Source organism: Rhinatrema bivittatum, chromosome 3 (genome assembly GCF_901001135.1).
Source record: "Rhinatrema bivittatum chromosome 3, aRhiBiv1.1, whole genome shotgun sequence".
Lineage (NCBI taxonomy): Eukaryota > Metazoa > Chordata > Amphibia > Gymnophiona > Rhinatrematidae > Rhinatrema > Rhinatrema bivittatum.
The window spans coordinates 28,302,999-28,319,632 of NC_042617.1; the positions used below are offsets into that span (position 1 = coordinate 28,302,999).

The 16,634-nt window shown below is 42.7% G+C and overlaps 1 protein-coding gene across 2 annotated transcripts in view; it reads right to left on the reverse strand.

The window, feature by feature from the left end:
- Positions 1-16,634, reverse strand: part of LOC115086740 (calpain-13-like) — a 221,206-nt gene that overhangs the window by 116,796 nt on the left and 87,776 nt on the right. For both annotated transcript variants that reach the window (XM_029593020.1, XM_029593021.1), the window contains exon 8: positions 7,978-8,063. In XM_029593020.1, coding sequence (XP_029448880.1) covers positions 7,978-8,063 — 86 coding nt within the window. The remainder of the gene's footprint in view (positions 1-7,977; positions 8,064-16,634) is intronic.

The following is a 16,634-nucleotide window of genomic DNA, read 5'->3' on the forward strand; positions in this document are numbered from 1 at the left end:
ATCTTCCACGCCTCTCTCTCTTCTTCTCTAAATATATCCAAATGTGCCGTTTCTTTCTCTGGAGCATCACCAAAATTCTCCCCTTCCTTTCTGAACGCACTACCAGAACCCTCCCTCCACGCTCTCATCTCCTCCCGCTTATTGCAACCTGCTCCTCACAGGTCTCCCAGTTTTCCATCTCTCTCCACTGCAATCTTCCTAAATTCAGCTGCACAACGTATCTTTTTCCAAAGTCGCTGTGCTCACATAACCCCCTCTGCAGTGGCTCCCTCTCTGCACCTGCATACAGTTCGAGCTCCTCTCTCTCTCACCCACAAAGGGGCCGATGCAATATAAATCGCGGAAAGCGGACGCTGAAATGTCAGCGCCCACTTTCCTAACATGCGCATGGCGCCCACAAGGGGGCGCCATGCAATATCCATATTAGTGGGTTGCACTAGCAAGGAGGCGCTAGGGTTGGAGGCTGTTTTCATTATTATTATTTATTTATTTGCTTTTTTTTATACCGACATTCAATTCAAAATATCACATCGGTTTACATTGAAACAAATTGTCATCAAATACTATTGAGGACATAATACAGTAAAACAGTTCAAAAACATAACGTATGGAACTAAGAAACACCAGATATTTAAAAAAATAAAATGCCTATAGATTAAAAATAGATCTATATAAAGCAATAACCTATCATTGTCACACAAATTTCAGTATCTCATGAAAATAAAAGGAAAAAAAACATAGATAATTGTATTTGTTGGGGGAAAGCTTTGATAAAAAAGCCATGTTTTGAGGTTTTTTTCTAAAGGTAGGTGTGGAAGAGTCGGTCCTTAGTGGCGATGGTAGGGAGTTCCATAGAATAGGACCAATTATAGATGGGGCCCGGTCTATAGTAGCTGTTTTGGGAATTTTTTTTGCTGATGGGAATAGTGAGTAACCCTGTGTCTGTTGAACGAAGATTTCTAATAGAAATACATTGATATAGTGGTTTTTGTAACCAAGATGAGTAATCATTGTATAACGCTTTATGAATAAGCATAATTATCTTATACTGTGATCTAAAATTGATGGGAAGCCAATGTAATTGGTGCAAGACTGGATTGATATGTTCAAATTTTCTACAATTTGATAAGGCTCTAGGGGCAGCATTTTGAAGCAGTTGAAGAGGTTTAATTGTGGAAGCAGGCAAACCTATTAAGATGGAGTTGCAATAATCTAATTTTGCAAAAATTAAGGCTTGTAGTACTGTTCTAAAGTCTGGGGAGGGTGCAGTAAAGGCTTCAGTTTTCTCAGAATTTGAAGTTTATAAAAACCTTCTTTAATTAGATTTTTGATGTGAATTTTGAAATAAGTTCTTTAAGGTAATTCCAAGGTCTCTAACTGCCATGGATATTTTATAATTAGGGAATATTGATGGATCTATAGGTGGTGGTGATAACTTTCTGGAGAGAAAAAGAAACTCTGTTTTGTTATGATTGAGTGATAGTGCCATTTGAGATAAGATGTTGTTAATATCAAATAGATATAGTTCCCATTGTGACAATGTACTGTTGATGTTATCTTAAATAGGCAATAAAATTTGATCATCCGCATAAAGGAAGTATGAGAGGCCTAATTTATTCAGATAGTGACATAATGGAAGCATGTAAATGTTGAAAAGGGTTGGAGAAAGAGATGAACCTTGAGGGACACCTAGTGGGAGAGGTGAGAGATCTGAAGTATTGTTATTGAAGGAACCATTAGAAAGAAAAGACTGAAACCATTTCAGAACATTACCATTTATACCAATCTCTTCTAATCTATGGAGTAGTAACTTATGGTCGACTGAGTCAAATGCAGCAGAGATGTCTAAGAGAATCAAGATAAAAGAGGTTCCGTTGTCGAAACCATGATGGATTTTATCAACCAGAGTAGCTAAAAGTGTTTCAGTGCTATGTCCTTTTTTGAAGCCATGTTGGGCCGGTAGTAGAGTATTATTGTTTTCTAAGAATTCCGTAAGTTGTAAATTAACTATTTTTTCTATAATTTTAGTAAGGAAAGGTAAAATGGAAATGGGTCTGTAATTAGCCAAAATTGATGGATGGATTCACCAGGGGAAGATCCTGTCAGACAAATCTGATTGACTTTTTTGACTGGGTAACCAAGGAATTGGATCGAGGAAGAGCACTCGATGTCATCTACTTGGATTTCAGCAAAGCTTTTGACACTGTCCAGCACAGGAGACTGGTGAATAAAATAGGAAGCTTAGGAGTGAGTGCCGAGGTGGTGGCCTGGATTGCAAACTGGTTGACGGACAGAAGACAATGTGTGGTGGTAAATGGAACTCTCTCTGAAGAGAGAGCGGTTTTAAGCGGTGTACCGCAGGGATCGGTGTTGGGACCGGTCCTTTTCAATATCTTTGTGAGCGACATTGCGGAAGGGATAGAAGGTAAGGTATGTCTTTTTGCGGATGACACTAAGATCTGCAACAGAGTGGACACGCCGGAAGGAGTGGAGAGAATGAGACGGGATTTAAGAAAGCTGGAAGAGTGGTCAAAGATATGGCTGCTGAGATTCAATGCCAAGAAGTGCAGAGTCATGCATATGGGGAGTGGAAATCCGAATGAACTGTATTCGATGGGGGGAGAAAGGCTGATGTGCACGGAGCAGGAGAGAGACCTTGGGGTGATGGTGTCTAATGATCTGAAGTCGGCGAAACAATGTGACAAGGCGATAGCTAAAGCCAGAAGAATGCTGGGCTGCATAGAGAGAGGAATATCGAGTAAGAAAAGGGAAGTGATTATCCCCTTGTACAGGTCCTTGGTGAGGCCTCACCTGGAGTATTGTGTTCAGTTCTGGAGACCGTATCTCCGAAGAGACAGAGACAAGATGGAGGCGGTCCAGAGAAGGGCGACCAAAAAGGTGGAAAGTCTTCATCAAATGACTTATGAGGAGAGATTGAAGAATCTAAATATGTACACCCTGGAGGAAAAGAGGAGCAGGGGTGATATGATACAGACTTTCAGATACTTGAAAGGTTTTAATGATCCAAAGACAACGACAAACCTTTTCCGTAGGAAAAAAATCAGCAGAACCAGGGGTCACAATTTGAAGCTCCAGGGAGGAAGATTCAGAACCAATGTCAGGAAGTATTTCTTCACGGAGAGGGTGGTGGATGCCTGGAATGCCCTTCCGGAGGAAGTGGTGAAGACCAGAACTGTGAAGGACTTCAAAGGGGCGTGGGATAAACACTGTGGATCCATAAAGTCAAGAGGCCGTCAATGAAGAGTGGGTGGCTCGCCAGAATGACGGCAACTGCCTGGAGATAATACCCTTATTTAATAAACATACACATGGTTACTGTGACTCCAACATCGCTCTAAGCTTCAACAGCAAGAGGAAATGTGGAAAAAAGGATTTGCACTCACAAAGCGGGGAGTAGCTGGCTTGTTACGGCGGTTACTACCCCAAACCAAATAAGCCTGATACTTCACTTTCAATGCATATCCAGCATAGCTCTCTGCTTCAATGGCAGGGGAGAAGAAAAACTAATATTTCACGCATATCCAGCATAGCTCTCTGCTTCAACGGCAGGGGAGAAGAAAAACTGATACTTCACGCATATCCAGCATAGCTCTCTGCTTCAACGGCAGGGGAGAAGAAAAACTAATACTTCACGCATATCCAGCATAGCTCTCTGCTTCAACGGCAGGGGAGAAGAAAAACTGATACTTCACGCATATCCAGCATAGCTCTCTGCTTCAACGGCAGGGGAGAAGAAAAACTGATACTTCACGCATATCCAGCATAGCTCTCTGCTTCAACGGCAGGGGAGAAGAAAAATTGATACTTCACGCATATCCAACATAGCTCTCTGCTTCAACGGCAGGGGAGAAGAAAACTGATACTTCACGCATATCCAGCATAGCTCTCTGCTTCAACGGCAGGGGAGAAGAAAACTGATACTTCACGCATATCCAGCATAGCTCTCTGCTTCAACGGCAGGGGAGAAGAAAAACTGATACTTCATGCATATCCAGCATAGCTCTCTGCTTCAACAGCAGGGGAGAAGAAAAACTGATACTTCACGCATATCCAGCATAGCTCTCTGCTTCAACGACAGGGGAGAAGAAAAACTGATACTTCACGCATATCCAGCATAGCTCCCTGCTTCAACGACAGGGGAGAAGAAAAACTGATACGTCACGCATATCCAGCATAGCTCCCTGCTTCAACGGCAGGGGAGAAGTAAAACAACCAATAAGGGCTGAATAACATAGTCTGGGTAAAACAAATAAGCATGGGTGTAGCTTGCTTATTGCGGCGGTTACTTACCCCTACTACCCCTAACTAATCAAGCTTGATAGTTCACTCGGATGCAGCTCCATCACTGCTCTCTACATTAATGGTGGGGGTGGAAGGGAAATAGAACCAAAGAGCTAAGAGAAACAGATAAGTATGAGAAAAAAATGTGTGAAGCTTGCTGGGCAGACTGGATGGGCCGTTTGGTCTCCTTCTGCCGTCATTTCTAAGTTTCTATGATGGGTCTAAATGTGGCTTTTTTAGAATTGGTTTAACAACTGCACATTTAACTGGATTTGGGAGGAAACCTTGTACAAGAGACAGGTTAACTATATCAGTGATAGGCCTAGCTAAACAGTTTGGAATTAGCTTTAGGGATTTAATAGGGATAGGATCAAATGGGTGTGCTGCCGGGTTCAGTTTATGGAGGATGGACTCTACTTCAGAGGGGGCAATGGTCTCCCAATGTGACCAAGCAGGAGTAATGGAAGATGTGTGTGAAGACAAATCAGAGTTACAAGTGAAATTTATTGTGTTAAGCTTCGATATTTTGTCATGAAGATAGTTTGCAAATTCATGGCATGATATTGAAGGTTTATCACTTTGAGAGTCGTGATTAATAGGGAGAGTTAATTTAGACACATAATCAAAAAATTTTTTTGGATTATATTGATATTCGTGAATTCTTTTAGAGTAGAAATCTCTCTTGGCCGTATTAATGTCAGTCGAATAGATGTAAAGTAGTGTTTTGTATCTGTCTTGAAGTTGACTTGTAGGATTTTTTCTCCAAGCTTTCTCAGCATGTCTTAAAAGATGTTTTTTATTTTTTAGATCAATATTAAACCATGGTGATTTATGTTTTGTTGAAATTTTTATTTTTTTTAAAATGGTAGGGCAAATAATTTTAGCTGTTTTCGTGTTAATTTTAAGCCAGGAGTTTACTGCAGATAAGGTATTTAAAGTGTTTAATTGTTTTAGTGCATCTGGGAGAGTTTTTCTAGAATTTCGCTAGAACAAGGTTTAATGAACTTAATGACTTTCACATTATTTTGAGAATGTAAATAAGAGCAGTCCACTTGTAATTTAGTTTTAATTCATTTATGATCAGACCAGGGAATAGAGGTGGTAGAAGGAGGTGAGATGAGAGATATTTTGCTATTGATAAATATAAGATCTAAAATATGTACTGATTTTTGTGTTGGGGATTTGATTAATTGTTTAAAGCCCATAGCTATTAAAGAGTTAAGGAAGAGTTCTGCAGAAGGCGATAGAGGAGATTTATCCATGTGAAGATAAAATCACCTAATATAATTGTAGGAAAATTGGAATTAATAGAAGAAGAAAGCTGGAGGAGCATATACCAACAAAATATGTACAACAAATACCAACAAATGTACAACAAATACCAACAAATTTGTACAACATATACCAACAAAATTTGTAGAGATTTAGATTTAAATAGGCTTATTTCAATGGGTAATAAGGAGTTGATTGGGACCAACCTAAATTTTAATTTTTTAGCAGATAAAAACAAGAGTCCACCACCTTTTTTTTTCGGTCTGGGAATGGAGAAAATATTATAAAGATTAGTAGGTAATTGATTAACAAGTGTGATATCTGATTTTTTTAACCAAGATTCACAGGCCGATACAGTACAGTGCGCGCCGACGGTGCACACTGTTAGCCTGCTCTTGGACACGTGTTTTCCCTTACCCCTTATTCAAGGCCGCACATTTTACTTTCAGAAATTAGCGCCGACCTTTGGGTCGGCGCTAATTTCTTCCGGCACCGGGAAAGTGCACAGAAAAGCAGTAAAAACTGCTTTTCTGTGCACCCTCCGACTTAATATCATGGCGATATTAAGTCGGAGGTCCCGAAGAGTAAAAAAATAAAAAAAAAAATAAAAAAATTGAATTTGGCCCGCGGCTGTCGGGCCGAAAACTGGACGCTCAATTTTGCCGGCGTCAGGTTTCCAAGCCCGTGGCTGTCAGCGGGCTCGAGAACCGACGCCGGCAAAATTGAGCGTCGGCTGTCAAACCCGCTGACAGCCACCACTCCTGTCCAAAAAGAGGCGCTAGGGACGCGCTAGTGTCCCTAGCGCCTCTTTTTACCGCCGGGCTTAATTTAAATAAATTAACTTACTGTATCGCGCGCACAGGAGAGTGTCCTGTGCGCGCGCCGGGAGAGCGAGCGCTTGCCCGCTCTCCCGCGTTTTTTACTGTATCGGCCCGACAGTGAGGCACACTAGGTCTGGGCATTGATCAATTAGAAAATGATTGAGAATGGGAATTTTTTTGGCTATGGAATGAATATTTAGAAGGAGGGAGAGGAGAGAGAAGTTGGCTACTTGCAAATTTCGAGAAATGGGTATGGGAATAATCCTTCTAGGCAAAGCTTTAGAATATATATTATGTGGTATCTGTTTGGGAAACAGCCATTGGTTGTATATTGGGTGACTGGAATTAACATTCTGATTGTAATAAGGAGACACTCTATGAAAGGGAAGATAGGGTATATTGAGTTGACAGAATGAAGAAATAAGCATATTATGCAATTAGTTATAAAATAATGATTAAATACGCACTATTAGATAAGTTGTTGAATATAACTAAACATAAAAATTAACAAAGTAACTGAAAACATTATAAATAAAAAATGACGATATCATCTTAAAATCATGCACTTCGAGTTGCACAAAGGGGTAAGCCCCTTTGTCATGCCCCTTCAGCTCGCGACGCCTCTGCTGAGAACTTAATTTGAAAGTAAACAATGCTGACGTCAAGCGGGGGGGGGGGGGGGGGGGGGGTCACAGAAAGATGCTGGAGAAAAAACAAAAGCAAATCCCTCTCCTTTTTTCAGTTTTTTCTCATCCCGTGTGTGCCTCGGCTCTCCTTCCATTACTGGCAGACGGCAGGTTATGAAAACCAACGCCGAGTTTACCGGTCTTCATAACCGGCAGCCGCGGCGGGGTCGGGTTAGCAAGGAGGCGCTAAGGTCGCGGAAGCAGGTTATGAAAACAGACGTTGAGTTTACCGGCATCAATCTTCGTAACTCGGCGGTCTGCCCAGTTATTTTTTGTTTATATTTTACTTAAAAAAAGAAGTACAGAAAAGCAGTTTTTTCTGCTTTTCTGTACTTCTTTTACCTGCGCTCAGCAGGTTGGGGAGACTTTTTTTTTTCAGTGCTACAGAGCTGAAATACAAACTCATAGTGGGTTTGTTTTATTTATTTGTTAGCTTTTGTGCTGGATTACCACTTATAGACAGCAATTAGACATTTCAAGAAGGTTGAACTGCACGGACCTCTCGTCTTCCTTCGACCTAACTAAGGAATGCTGGATCTGGTCTTCCATCCCCTGCCAGTTCAGGGAATAAGATGCTCAACACGACTCCCATCCTCAGGTTTTCCATAGGGAAGTCGCCAGGTTACAGTTTTATCATCTCACGCTCTTAAATTAACCCCAGCAACATTTCTGTCCAGAGCAGTGGTGATCAGCCCTCTGGTTTTCAGGATATCCATAACTGTCTGCACATCTAGCCCGTGCATATTTATTCTGGAAATCTCGAAAAATCAGATTAGTCAGTGGGTCCCCACGGATGAGGTTGACAACCACTGATCTCTAGAGGACACTGTGAAGAAGATAAAAATGGAAGCTGAGATTAAACAGGATAGCATATGATCCTATTTCTCAAACCATACCTATCACTCCAAGCCCCTTTCCATTCTCCACAGCCCCAAGGGTTCCACACTCGAATTAGAAGCTCAGATCTATTCATGTAGTGTACCTGTAAAGCAAAAATGTTCAATTATATCCTTTTGCTCACATATTAGGGTTTCTATGAAAAATCCTGATTCTGTAATTCCCTTGAGATCCCAGTGACAAGGCTGCCTGACTTGCTTCTAGCATGCATGAAAGAATGACATTGGAGAAGATGGGTATTTTTTTGAAATGTTACAGTATTTGCAATTGTGTCAATCATGTGTCACTTCCCTTCAAACTAACTGGTTCAAGTCTTTTGAATAATGAGGGAGAAAGTATTGATTAAACATTTATTTATTTATTTAGAAACTTTTATATACCGGTATTAGTAGTGGACATCATACCGGTTTACATTTTATTTGTGGTTTTTTATATACTGAAGTATAGCGTTTTGCCTTCACTCCGGTTTACAGGATAACAACGTAATACATACAAATAACTTATAACTGTATTTAACATTCATATAGTATAACCTTATTTAACATATTGGAAGAGAAATTTATATGAAAGAGGTAATTGACACTAGGAGTAAATATATGATATTCATTAATTATTATGTGGAACGAATAGCAATCTGAGCGGTAGAGGGTTGATGTAGGATATGGGTAAGAGTAGGAGCTCGGGGCATGTTAGGTGCTACAGGTAAAGACTTGAGAAAGTTGGAAGAGGATGAGGGATGAGGGCAGAGTAGGGGAGGTGAGAGGGAGAGAGGGGGGTGGGGGGAGAAGGGAGATGAGACAGTGTTTAATAGAAAAGGATCGTCGAAGGAATGGGGTCGTCAGCATGTAATGGTTCGAGAGGGGGTGGATTTCTTATCCCATCTGAACAATAAGATATGGAAAATACATGTCAACAGGGAAGGATGAACTGGGAGGAGGGGTAACAAAGAGCAGCTAGGAAAAATAGATTAACAACGCAACTTGATCCTTAACATAAGGTTAACATGAGGATAACATAAGGTAGCTTGACCGTGCAACTTAATCCTTAATGTAAGGAAGGCATAACCACAAAGTGGTGATGCAGGGGTTAACTGCTGGGGGAAGATCTAATCTGGATAGGCTTGTCTAAATAATAGAAATTTTAATTTTTTTAAAAATTTGATCACACATGGTTCAAGGCGCAGGTTAGGAGGCAGGGAGTTCCAGAGTGTGGGGCCAGCGATTGAGAGGGCACGGTCACGTGTAGAAGAGAGATGGGCTATTTTGAGGGAAGGCACAAGAAGGGTGCCTTTGTTGGCAGTTCTAGTGGGTCGTGGGTGCCTGGAAGCATTGAGCGGCATGTCAAGCCATTTAGAATTGTGGGTGTAGATGGATTTATGTACTATAGTCAGGGTTTTGTAGTGAATGCGAGAGAGTACGGGAAGCCAGTGTAGTTCTCTGAGGATAGGCGTGATATGTTCATGTTTGCGGGTATTTGCAATGAGCCTTGATGTAGCATTTTGTAACATTTGTAGAGGTTTTATCGTGGAGAAGGGGAGCCCTAGAAAGAGTGAATTACAATAGTCCAATTTGAAAGAGATGGTGGCTTGGATCACTGTACGGACTTCTTGGGTGTATAGTAGTGGTCTAAGTTTTTTAAGTACGTTGAATATGAAAAAACCTGCTTTTAGGATGGAATTAACATAGTTCTTCATGCTTAATTGATGATCAAGGAGGACACCAAGGTCTTTCACAAATGGTTGCGCTGAGAGGAGGTTGAGCTTAGGGTCAGTGGGTAGTAGGGGGGAGGGGAGAGGGGAGAGTGTGTGAAGAGATAAGTTGGAGTTCAGTTTTGTTCGTATTGAGAGCAAGGTGGAGTTTGGTGAGCAGGGAATTGATGGCTGCAAGGCAGTTTTCCCAGTGCTCAAGGGCATCGGAGATGGAACTGTGGATAGGGATGATGATCTGAACATCATCAGCATAGAGAAAGAACTTAAGTTTGAGGTCTGAGAGGAGCTGGCAGAGTGGGGTGAGGTAGACGTTAAAGAGAGTGGAGGACAGTGATGAGCCTTGCGGGACTCCTTGTTGTAAGGGATATGGGGCAGATATGGAGTTGCCTATTTTGACAGAGAACTTTTGGTTCGAAAGGTAGGACTTAAACCAGGCAAGGACAAGGCCTGATATGCCAATACTTTCCAGACGTGCGAGGAGGTGATGATGGCTGATGGTGTCAAATGCCGTTGAAATATCGAGAAGGGCTAGGAGGTAGCTGTGGCCTTGGCCAATACCTCTGAGGAGGTGGTTGGATAGGGAGAGGAGTAGCGTTTCAGTGCTAAAGTGTTTCCGGAAACCGAATTGTGATACATGGAGGATAGCATGGTTTTCAAGATATTCCATAAGTTGTGAGTTAACAACTCTTTCCATTAGCTTGGCTATAAATGGGAGGTTAGAGATTGGGTGGAAGTTGGAGGGGTCTTTTGGGTCTAGGGAGGGTTTCTTTAGGAGAGGTTTAATTACTGCGTGTTTAAGTGTGTCTGGGACCTACCCATGGGCGAGAGAGCAGTTAATGACTTCTGCTATAGCTCTGGCTATGGCGTTGGGGATGGCAAGTAGGGCTTTAGAGGGAATGGTGTCATTGGGATGGGAGGCAGGTTTAAGTTTTCTGAGGATATTTTCAACTTCTTTGAAGGAAGTGAAATCAAGGGCGGCCATTGCGGGATGAGGGGAGGGTGAGGGGAGTGTGGGTGGGGTGGAGGGGGGACAGTTAGTGGAGGGGGGGAATCTCGAAAGGAGGTTGGAGATTTTACTGTGGAAGTAGATGGCCAGTTCTTCACATTTGGATGCAGCATCAGAATCTGGTATGGTGGGAGGGATGGGTGTGGTAAGGCTCGAGACGTAGGAGAAGAGCACTTTGGGGTTGAATCTGTAATCATGGATTTTTTTTTTTGCGTAGAAGTCACGTTTGTGTTTTTGGGTGGAGAGTCTATAACTGTGTAGTGCCGCTTTGTATATGGAGGAGTGTTACGGGGTCGGGTCCTTGCACCATATTCTCTCCTTTTGCCTAAGAGAGTATTTTAGGGTTTTAAGTTCAGGTGTGTACCATGGCTTTGTAGGTTTTGAGGTAGCACTTATGACTCGTTTGGAGATTGGACAAAGCTTGTTGGCAATGTCCCCTGTAAGGTTATTCCAGGATGACAAGGCTGTGTCAGGATCTGAGCAGATAAGACTGGATAAGGAGGTGGATAATGCTTCTGCTAGATCATCGCTAGGGCATGATTTTCTGGATATTATGGTAGTGTAGAGGGGCTTTTTACTTGGGGAAGAAATATTGGCGGAAAGAAGGCCTTGTATTAGGTAATGGTCAGACCAGGGAATTGGGGTGCAAGAGGGCGGGGTGGTGGAAGAGATGTCAGAGTTGATGAACATCAGGTCCAGCGTGTGTCCGCCTTTATCGATGAGGGATGCTATAATTTGTCGGAAACCTATGGCATGGAGGGATTGAAAAAGAGTTTTGCATGACACAGAGAGGGGTAAAGAATCTGCATGTAGATTAAAGTCTCCAAGGATAATGGAGGGAATATCGACTTTTATCCAATCGGCAATGAATTCAATAAGCGGTGAGGGGTTGGACTCAAGGTAGGTGAGGGGAGCGTACACTAGGCAGATTTGCAGTGTAGCTGACCTAAAGAGGCCAATTTCAAGCTTGGGAGGGGTGGCTTAATGGATGGGTTTAAGGTTTAGACATTTTTTGGCTGCCAGGAGACCTCCTCCTTTTTTTTGAGTCTGTGGATGGAGAAAATGTCATATGAAGAGGTGGGCAGTTGGTTAATGAGGACAGTGTCAGAATCTTTGAACCATGTCTCAGTGACGGCACATATGTCTGGCTTGCAGTCAATGAGGAGGTCATTAAGGATAGGGATTGTGCATTAAAGAGTATTATAGAGAGGGTGGTGAGGCCTAAGAATTGAGTCAGAGGAGAGGTAAGGATGGAGATTAGGGATTTGCGGAGGGTGGGGGGATGATGGGCATGGGGGGGAGGGATAGTCTGGAGAGGGGAAAGTGTATACGAGGGATAGGGTATGATGTCATTATGACAGCTGGTGGAAGTTGGGGGAGGACGTAATAGGGTGTATCTGAAAGGGGGAAACTACAGAGGGAGTCATAGGTGTAGGGAGAGTGCAATGGATGATGTACAGTAGGGCACAGCAAATGACATAAAATGTGGGGCAGCAGATAATACACCAAATGGCATAAGAAATATAAATTGATAACTTTTTATTGGACTAACTTACAGGCCTGGTGCAATATCAGGCACTAACGTTGGCGCACCACTGAACACACGGTTGGCCGTGCTAGACTTACGCCCGGTGCAGTACCGGGATTAGTGCATCCAAAACGCTCGTCCAATCCAGCGCATAGCCAATAGCGCTCATCACATGTAAATGCCATGTTGATGAGACTTTTAGCTAGCACGCCCAATGAAAAAGTTACCGCACACTGGACGTGCACTCTTTTACACTCAAAAATTAATGCCAGCCCTGGAGCTGGTATTAAGTTTTCAGGCGTCCCAAGCCATGCACAGAAAAGCAGAAAATACTCCTTTTCTATGCTTTTCTGTGGTTCCTCCGACTTAATATTGTCGCGATACTAAGCAGGAGGAACAAGAGAAGCAGCAAAAGAAAAATAAAAAGGTCTTTAAAGCGGTCAGGTTAGGAAAAAAGAAATGATCAATTTACGAGCGTCCATTTTCCTAACCCACGCACAGCCGCGTCTCCTGGGCGCTCGATGCCATGGACGCGCTAGGGATGCACAATTTATCCCTAGCGCATCCTTTATAGCGGGTGGCTCATTTCCCTGTTGCATCGAGCGCCCAGGAGAGGTGATTGTGCGTAGGTTAAAAAAAATGTACGTCTAATTTGGATGCATGTTTTTAGCGAATTGGCCCGATAGCGTCTCAAAACAAATCAAGAAACACGCTAACACTCCCTTCATCAGGTTGAAACAAAATGAGTCTGTCAGAGCTAAAGATAATTTTGAACGAACGTACAAGTGAATCTGAAACATTACAATGTGCATTCGTTTCCTTGGATTCGGCAGACCTCGACAACTTTCTAGTACTTGCGAAAAACGCATAGCATGCCTGTATTAATAATGAAATACATGCATTCTATATGTTTTTTGAATGTACTAGAAAGTCCGCAAGGTCCACGCCAGGAAAGGGATGCACATCCCCGATACAATGGTGGTGCCAGAGGGAAGAGGGTGTGGGTGTTGATCTATTAGCAGAGTGATAGGAAGGTGACATAAGGAACCCAGGGCCCCTTTTAAGTCCTTTTATGTTACTTGCTAGATACCTTAATGTAATCACACCTTCATTTCATTTCTCAAACCCGTGGTTAGCCTCAGACAAATGAGTAGTTCTTGTGGTCCCAACCTTGGTTCATTTCTAGATTATATTTTTTACACAGTATGGTTAGGAGCGCTCTCCTCACCTGATGACCAATTCTCCATAATAATCAAGAAGTCAGGCCTCTCAGACAGGATAAAGTCGTTGATAGAAAGCAGCTTCTTAACCACCGAATGGGCATTCGGTGAAAAAAAAACAACTCAAAAAACATTTAAAGCCCACTAGACCTCACCCTTGACTCTGATATGGAATTTTCCAGCATGGTGTGTAGAAAGGGTGAGTGATTGATATGGTCCATCCCCACAGGGCTGGTCCCTTTTCTCAGTATTTATTTAGGTGTCTCCATGAGACTCAACGGGTCGTCTTTAATGCCTTGGATGAGTGCAGAGCAGCAGCAAGGGTGCTGGCCTGCTGCCTAGAGGTGATGCTCCAACTTCTCACTTTTGCGAGTGAGAAGGCTTCTTGTCTTTTCACAGAGATGGCATAGGCCTCTTTCCCATATTGTTTTATATTTTGTAGGAGCAGGAGAGTTTCCCCTCTGTTTTTTTTTTCCTTCCAAGGGCGGAAAGCTCAACTCTCTGCAAACCTTTTGGGTAGGAGGATCCCTAATGAGGCGCTGGAAATCCACAGCTGTGAGCTGCCTTCTAATTTTATGCAAGAGAAGCTGGAGGGGGGTCTGCAGGTGCGAGCTTTGGAGGGTGTCCGGCTCAAAGAGAGGCGAGTGCTGAAGGAGTACTTGCAGGTAACTGCAAGAATCTGTAATTGCAACCACGAAGCCAAGACTGTTTCTGGCGTAAGCTTCCCCAGGACCGGAACCTTCTCCACTCTTGGTGGTGAATAAAAGGGGTTTGGTGGATGGAACTGGCAGCGAAGCTCCTCCCTAGAGCTGACAAGGACTACCTTTCTTTGCTACTTGGCTTAGAATAATTGGGGCCCGAGATCCACCCAGCAATGTCTCCCAGAGGGTGAGAGGGAAAGCAGAGGCTAAAACTTAAATGAAAGAAAAACTGAAAAAAGAAACCCTTTGTATTAAAATCTTACCCTTCCTCTTTGCATGCAAAAAACTTGTTTTCTTTCTTTACTTTATTTAGCTGGCAATTTGGAGTAACAAGTTAGTATAAATAACCCAAACTTACTGAGGTCAGTATTCAGAGGTAGCCAGCTTAGTAAGTCAGCTGGATATTCAGTGGTATGGGCCTTGCCGCTGAATATACTCAGATAAGTTTAAAGTTAGCTGGATAACGTAGCCATAAAAGTTTGAAGATTGCAACTAACCCGGCTACATTAGCTGCATAAGTGGCTCCTCCCAGTTCTACCCCCAGACACCTCTTTTTTATCCGGCTAGACTTATCTGGCAATTTTTTTTTTTTTTTTTTTAAAGGATCAGGACCTCAGGTTCTGCCACTTTCATCTGCTGGAGACAGAGAAATACTGGGGATCGCAGGTGGCACACCAGCCTGAGGAGGTGCCTCACAAGTTTTTCTCTGTCTCCATCTGCTGGAAGGGAAGCATAACCCAGCGGTCTGAACTGATCCGGGAACATACAGGAAACTACAATTAGTTTTAAGTTTGAGTTCATTATTAATATACCATTAACAATTAAGATCTTCAGACCCTTTCTTTGTGTTCACTACTTCTTTCATTTCCCCTTTACAGGTTACTCAAACCTTCACCAGATCCATGTGGGTTTATCAGCAACTACTTTACCATTATCAGCTAAGTTTTTCTTTTTTAACATATTTTGCTGTGAAAATAATTCTTCCCTCAAAACTACTTTGGTTTTCTGTTTCAGAGTTACTGCCATTTGCACATGACACCGGTTCAGGTAATTGCGTAAAGTGCTCTTCTTTCTGTTTTTTCTTCAGTCGCTGCTAATAATGTGCGCCTTTTAAAGATGCAGGCCAGGCGCATGCGTTGACATGCAACATAAAGCTCACACAAAATTTAAGTACATGGGACATGCCGGTTTTCCTATTTCCTATCCCGATGCTGTTTCTAGTTCATCAATGTCTCCGTCTGTCTTCTTTTTTTTTTTCCAGGCCCCTACTATCCTGTCTTTACCAAATTAATAAAAGATACCTGACCAATCTCGCATATCCTTCTTCCGTTATTGCTTGTCTGCATTTTGCTCCTTCTCTGGATTCCTAAACAGTTTGTGGGAGACTTAACAACTATTAATAAAAAAAATAAAAAGGAATGTGTTTCCCTAACTTTTTCTGTTAACTTCTTTTGCTGTTTTACTCCCTTGTCTATCACTTCTCCTTTCCTTACATTTTTTTTTGTATTCAGTAGTCTCTTTTTTTTTTTTTTTTTTTTAACAAAAACCTCTTTTTCTCACACTTCACAAGAACTAGGAGTCTACTACCATTGACATAGCTGCTGCCACCTGCCACTAAAGCTGGCACAGGGAAAGTTTTGCACATGCTGTCAGTCTCTGGAATTCACTCGCTCTGTTTTTTTATTAGAAATAAATATTTTAACTTGGTTTCCTATCTGACGGGCCGATTCAGTACGGTGCGTTCAGACCAAGTGCACCCTTAGCCCTGTTTGGCCGCGCGTTTTCCACGCGCTATTTTTACCCCTTATACAGTAAGGGGTAATAGCGCGTGGAAAACGCGCGGCCAACCCCCCCCCCCCCCCCCAACTAATAGCGCCCGCAACATGCAAACACATGTTGATGAGCCTATTAGTTAGTCCCGTGCATTACAGAAAGTAAAATGTGCAGCCAAGCTGCACATTTTACTTTCGGCCAGCACCGGGAAAGTGTATAGAAAAGCAGTAAAAACTGCTTTTCTGTACACCCTCCGACTTAATTTCATAGCGATATTAAGTCAGAGGCCCCAAAAAAAAAAAAAAAAAATCTTTTAAAAAAAAAAAAATCTGCCCGCAACCCGCGGGTTGGAAAATGGACGCTCAATTTTGCCGGCATCCGTTTTCCAAACCCGTGACTGCCAGCAGGTTTGACAACCGACGCCGGTAAAATTAAGCATCAGCTGTCAAACCCGCTGACAGCCGCCGCTTCTGCCAATAAGGAGGCGCTAGGGACACTAGCGTGTCCCTAGCGCCTCCTTATTAGCGCGGGCCCTCATTTGCATACTGGATCGCGCGCCCAGGAGAGGGGCCTGGGCACGCATCGGGAGAGCGGGCGCTCGCCTTGGAGCGCCGGCTCTCCCGCGCATTTTTCTGAATCAGCCTGTGAGTTAGCCAATTGATCTATATTACCAAATTTTTACAACTTTCGTTGCTTACACTCAGGCCGATACAATAAAGT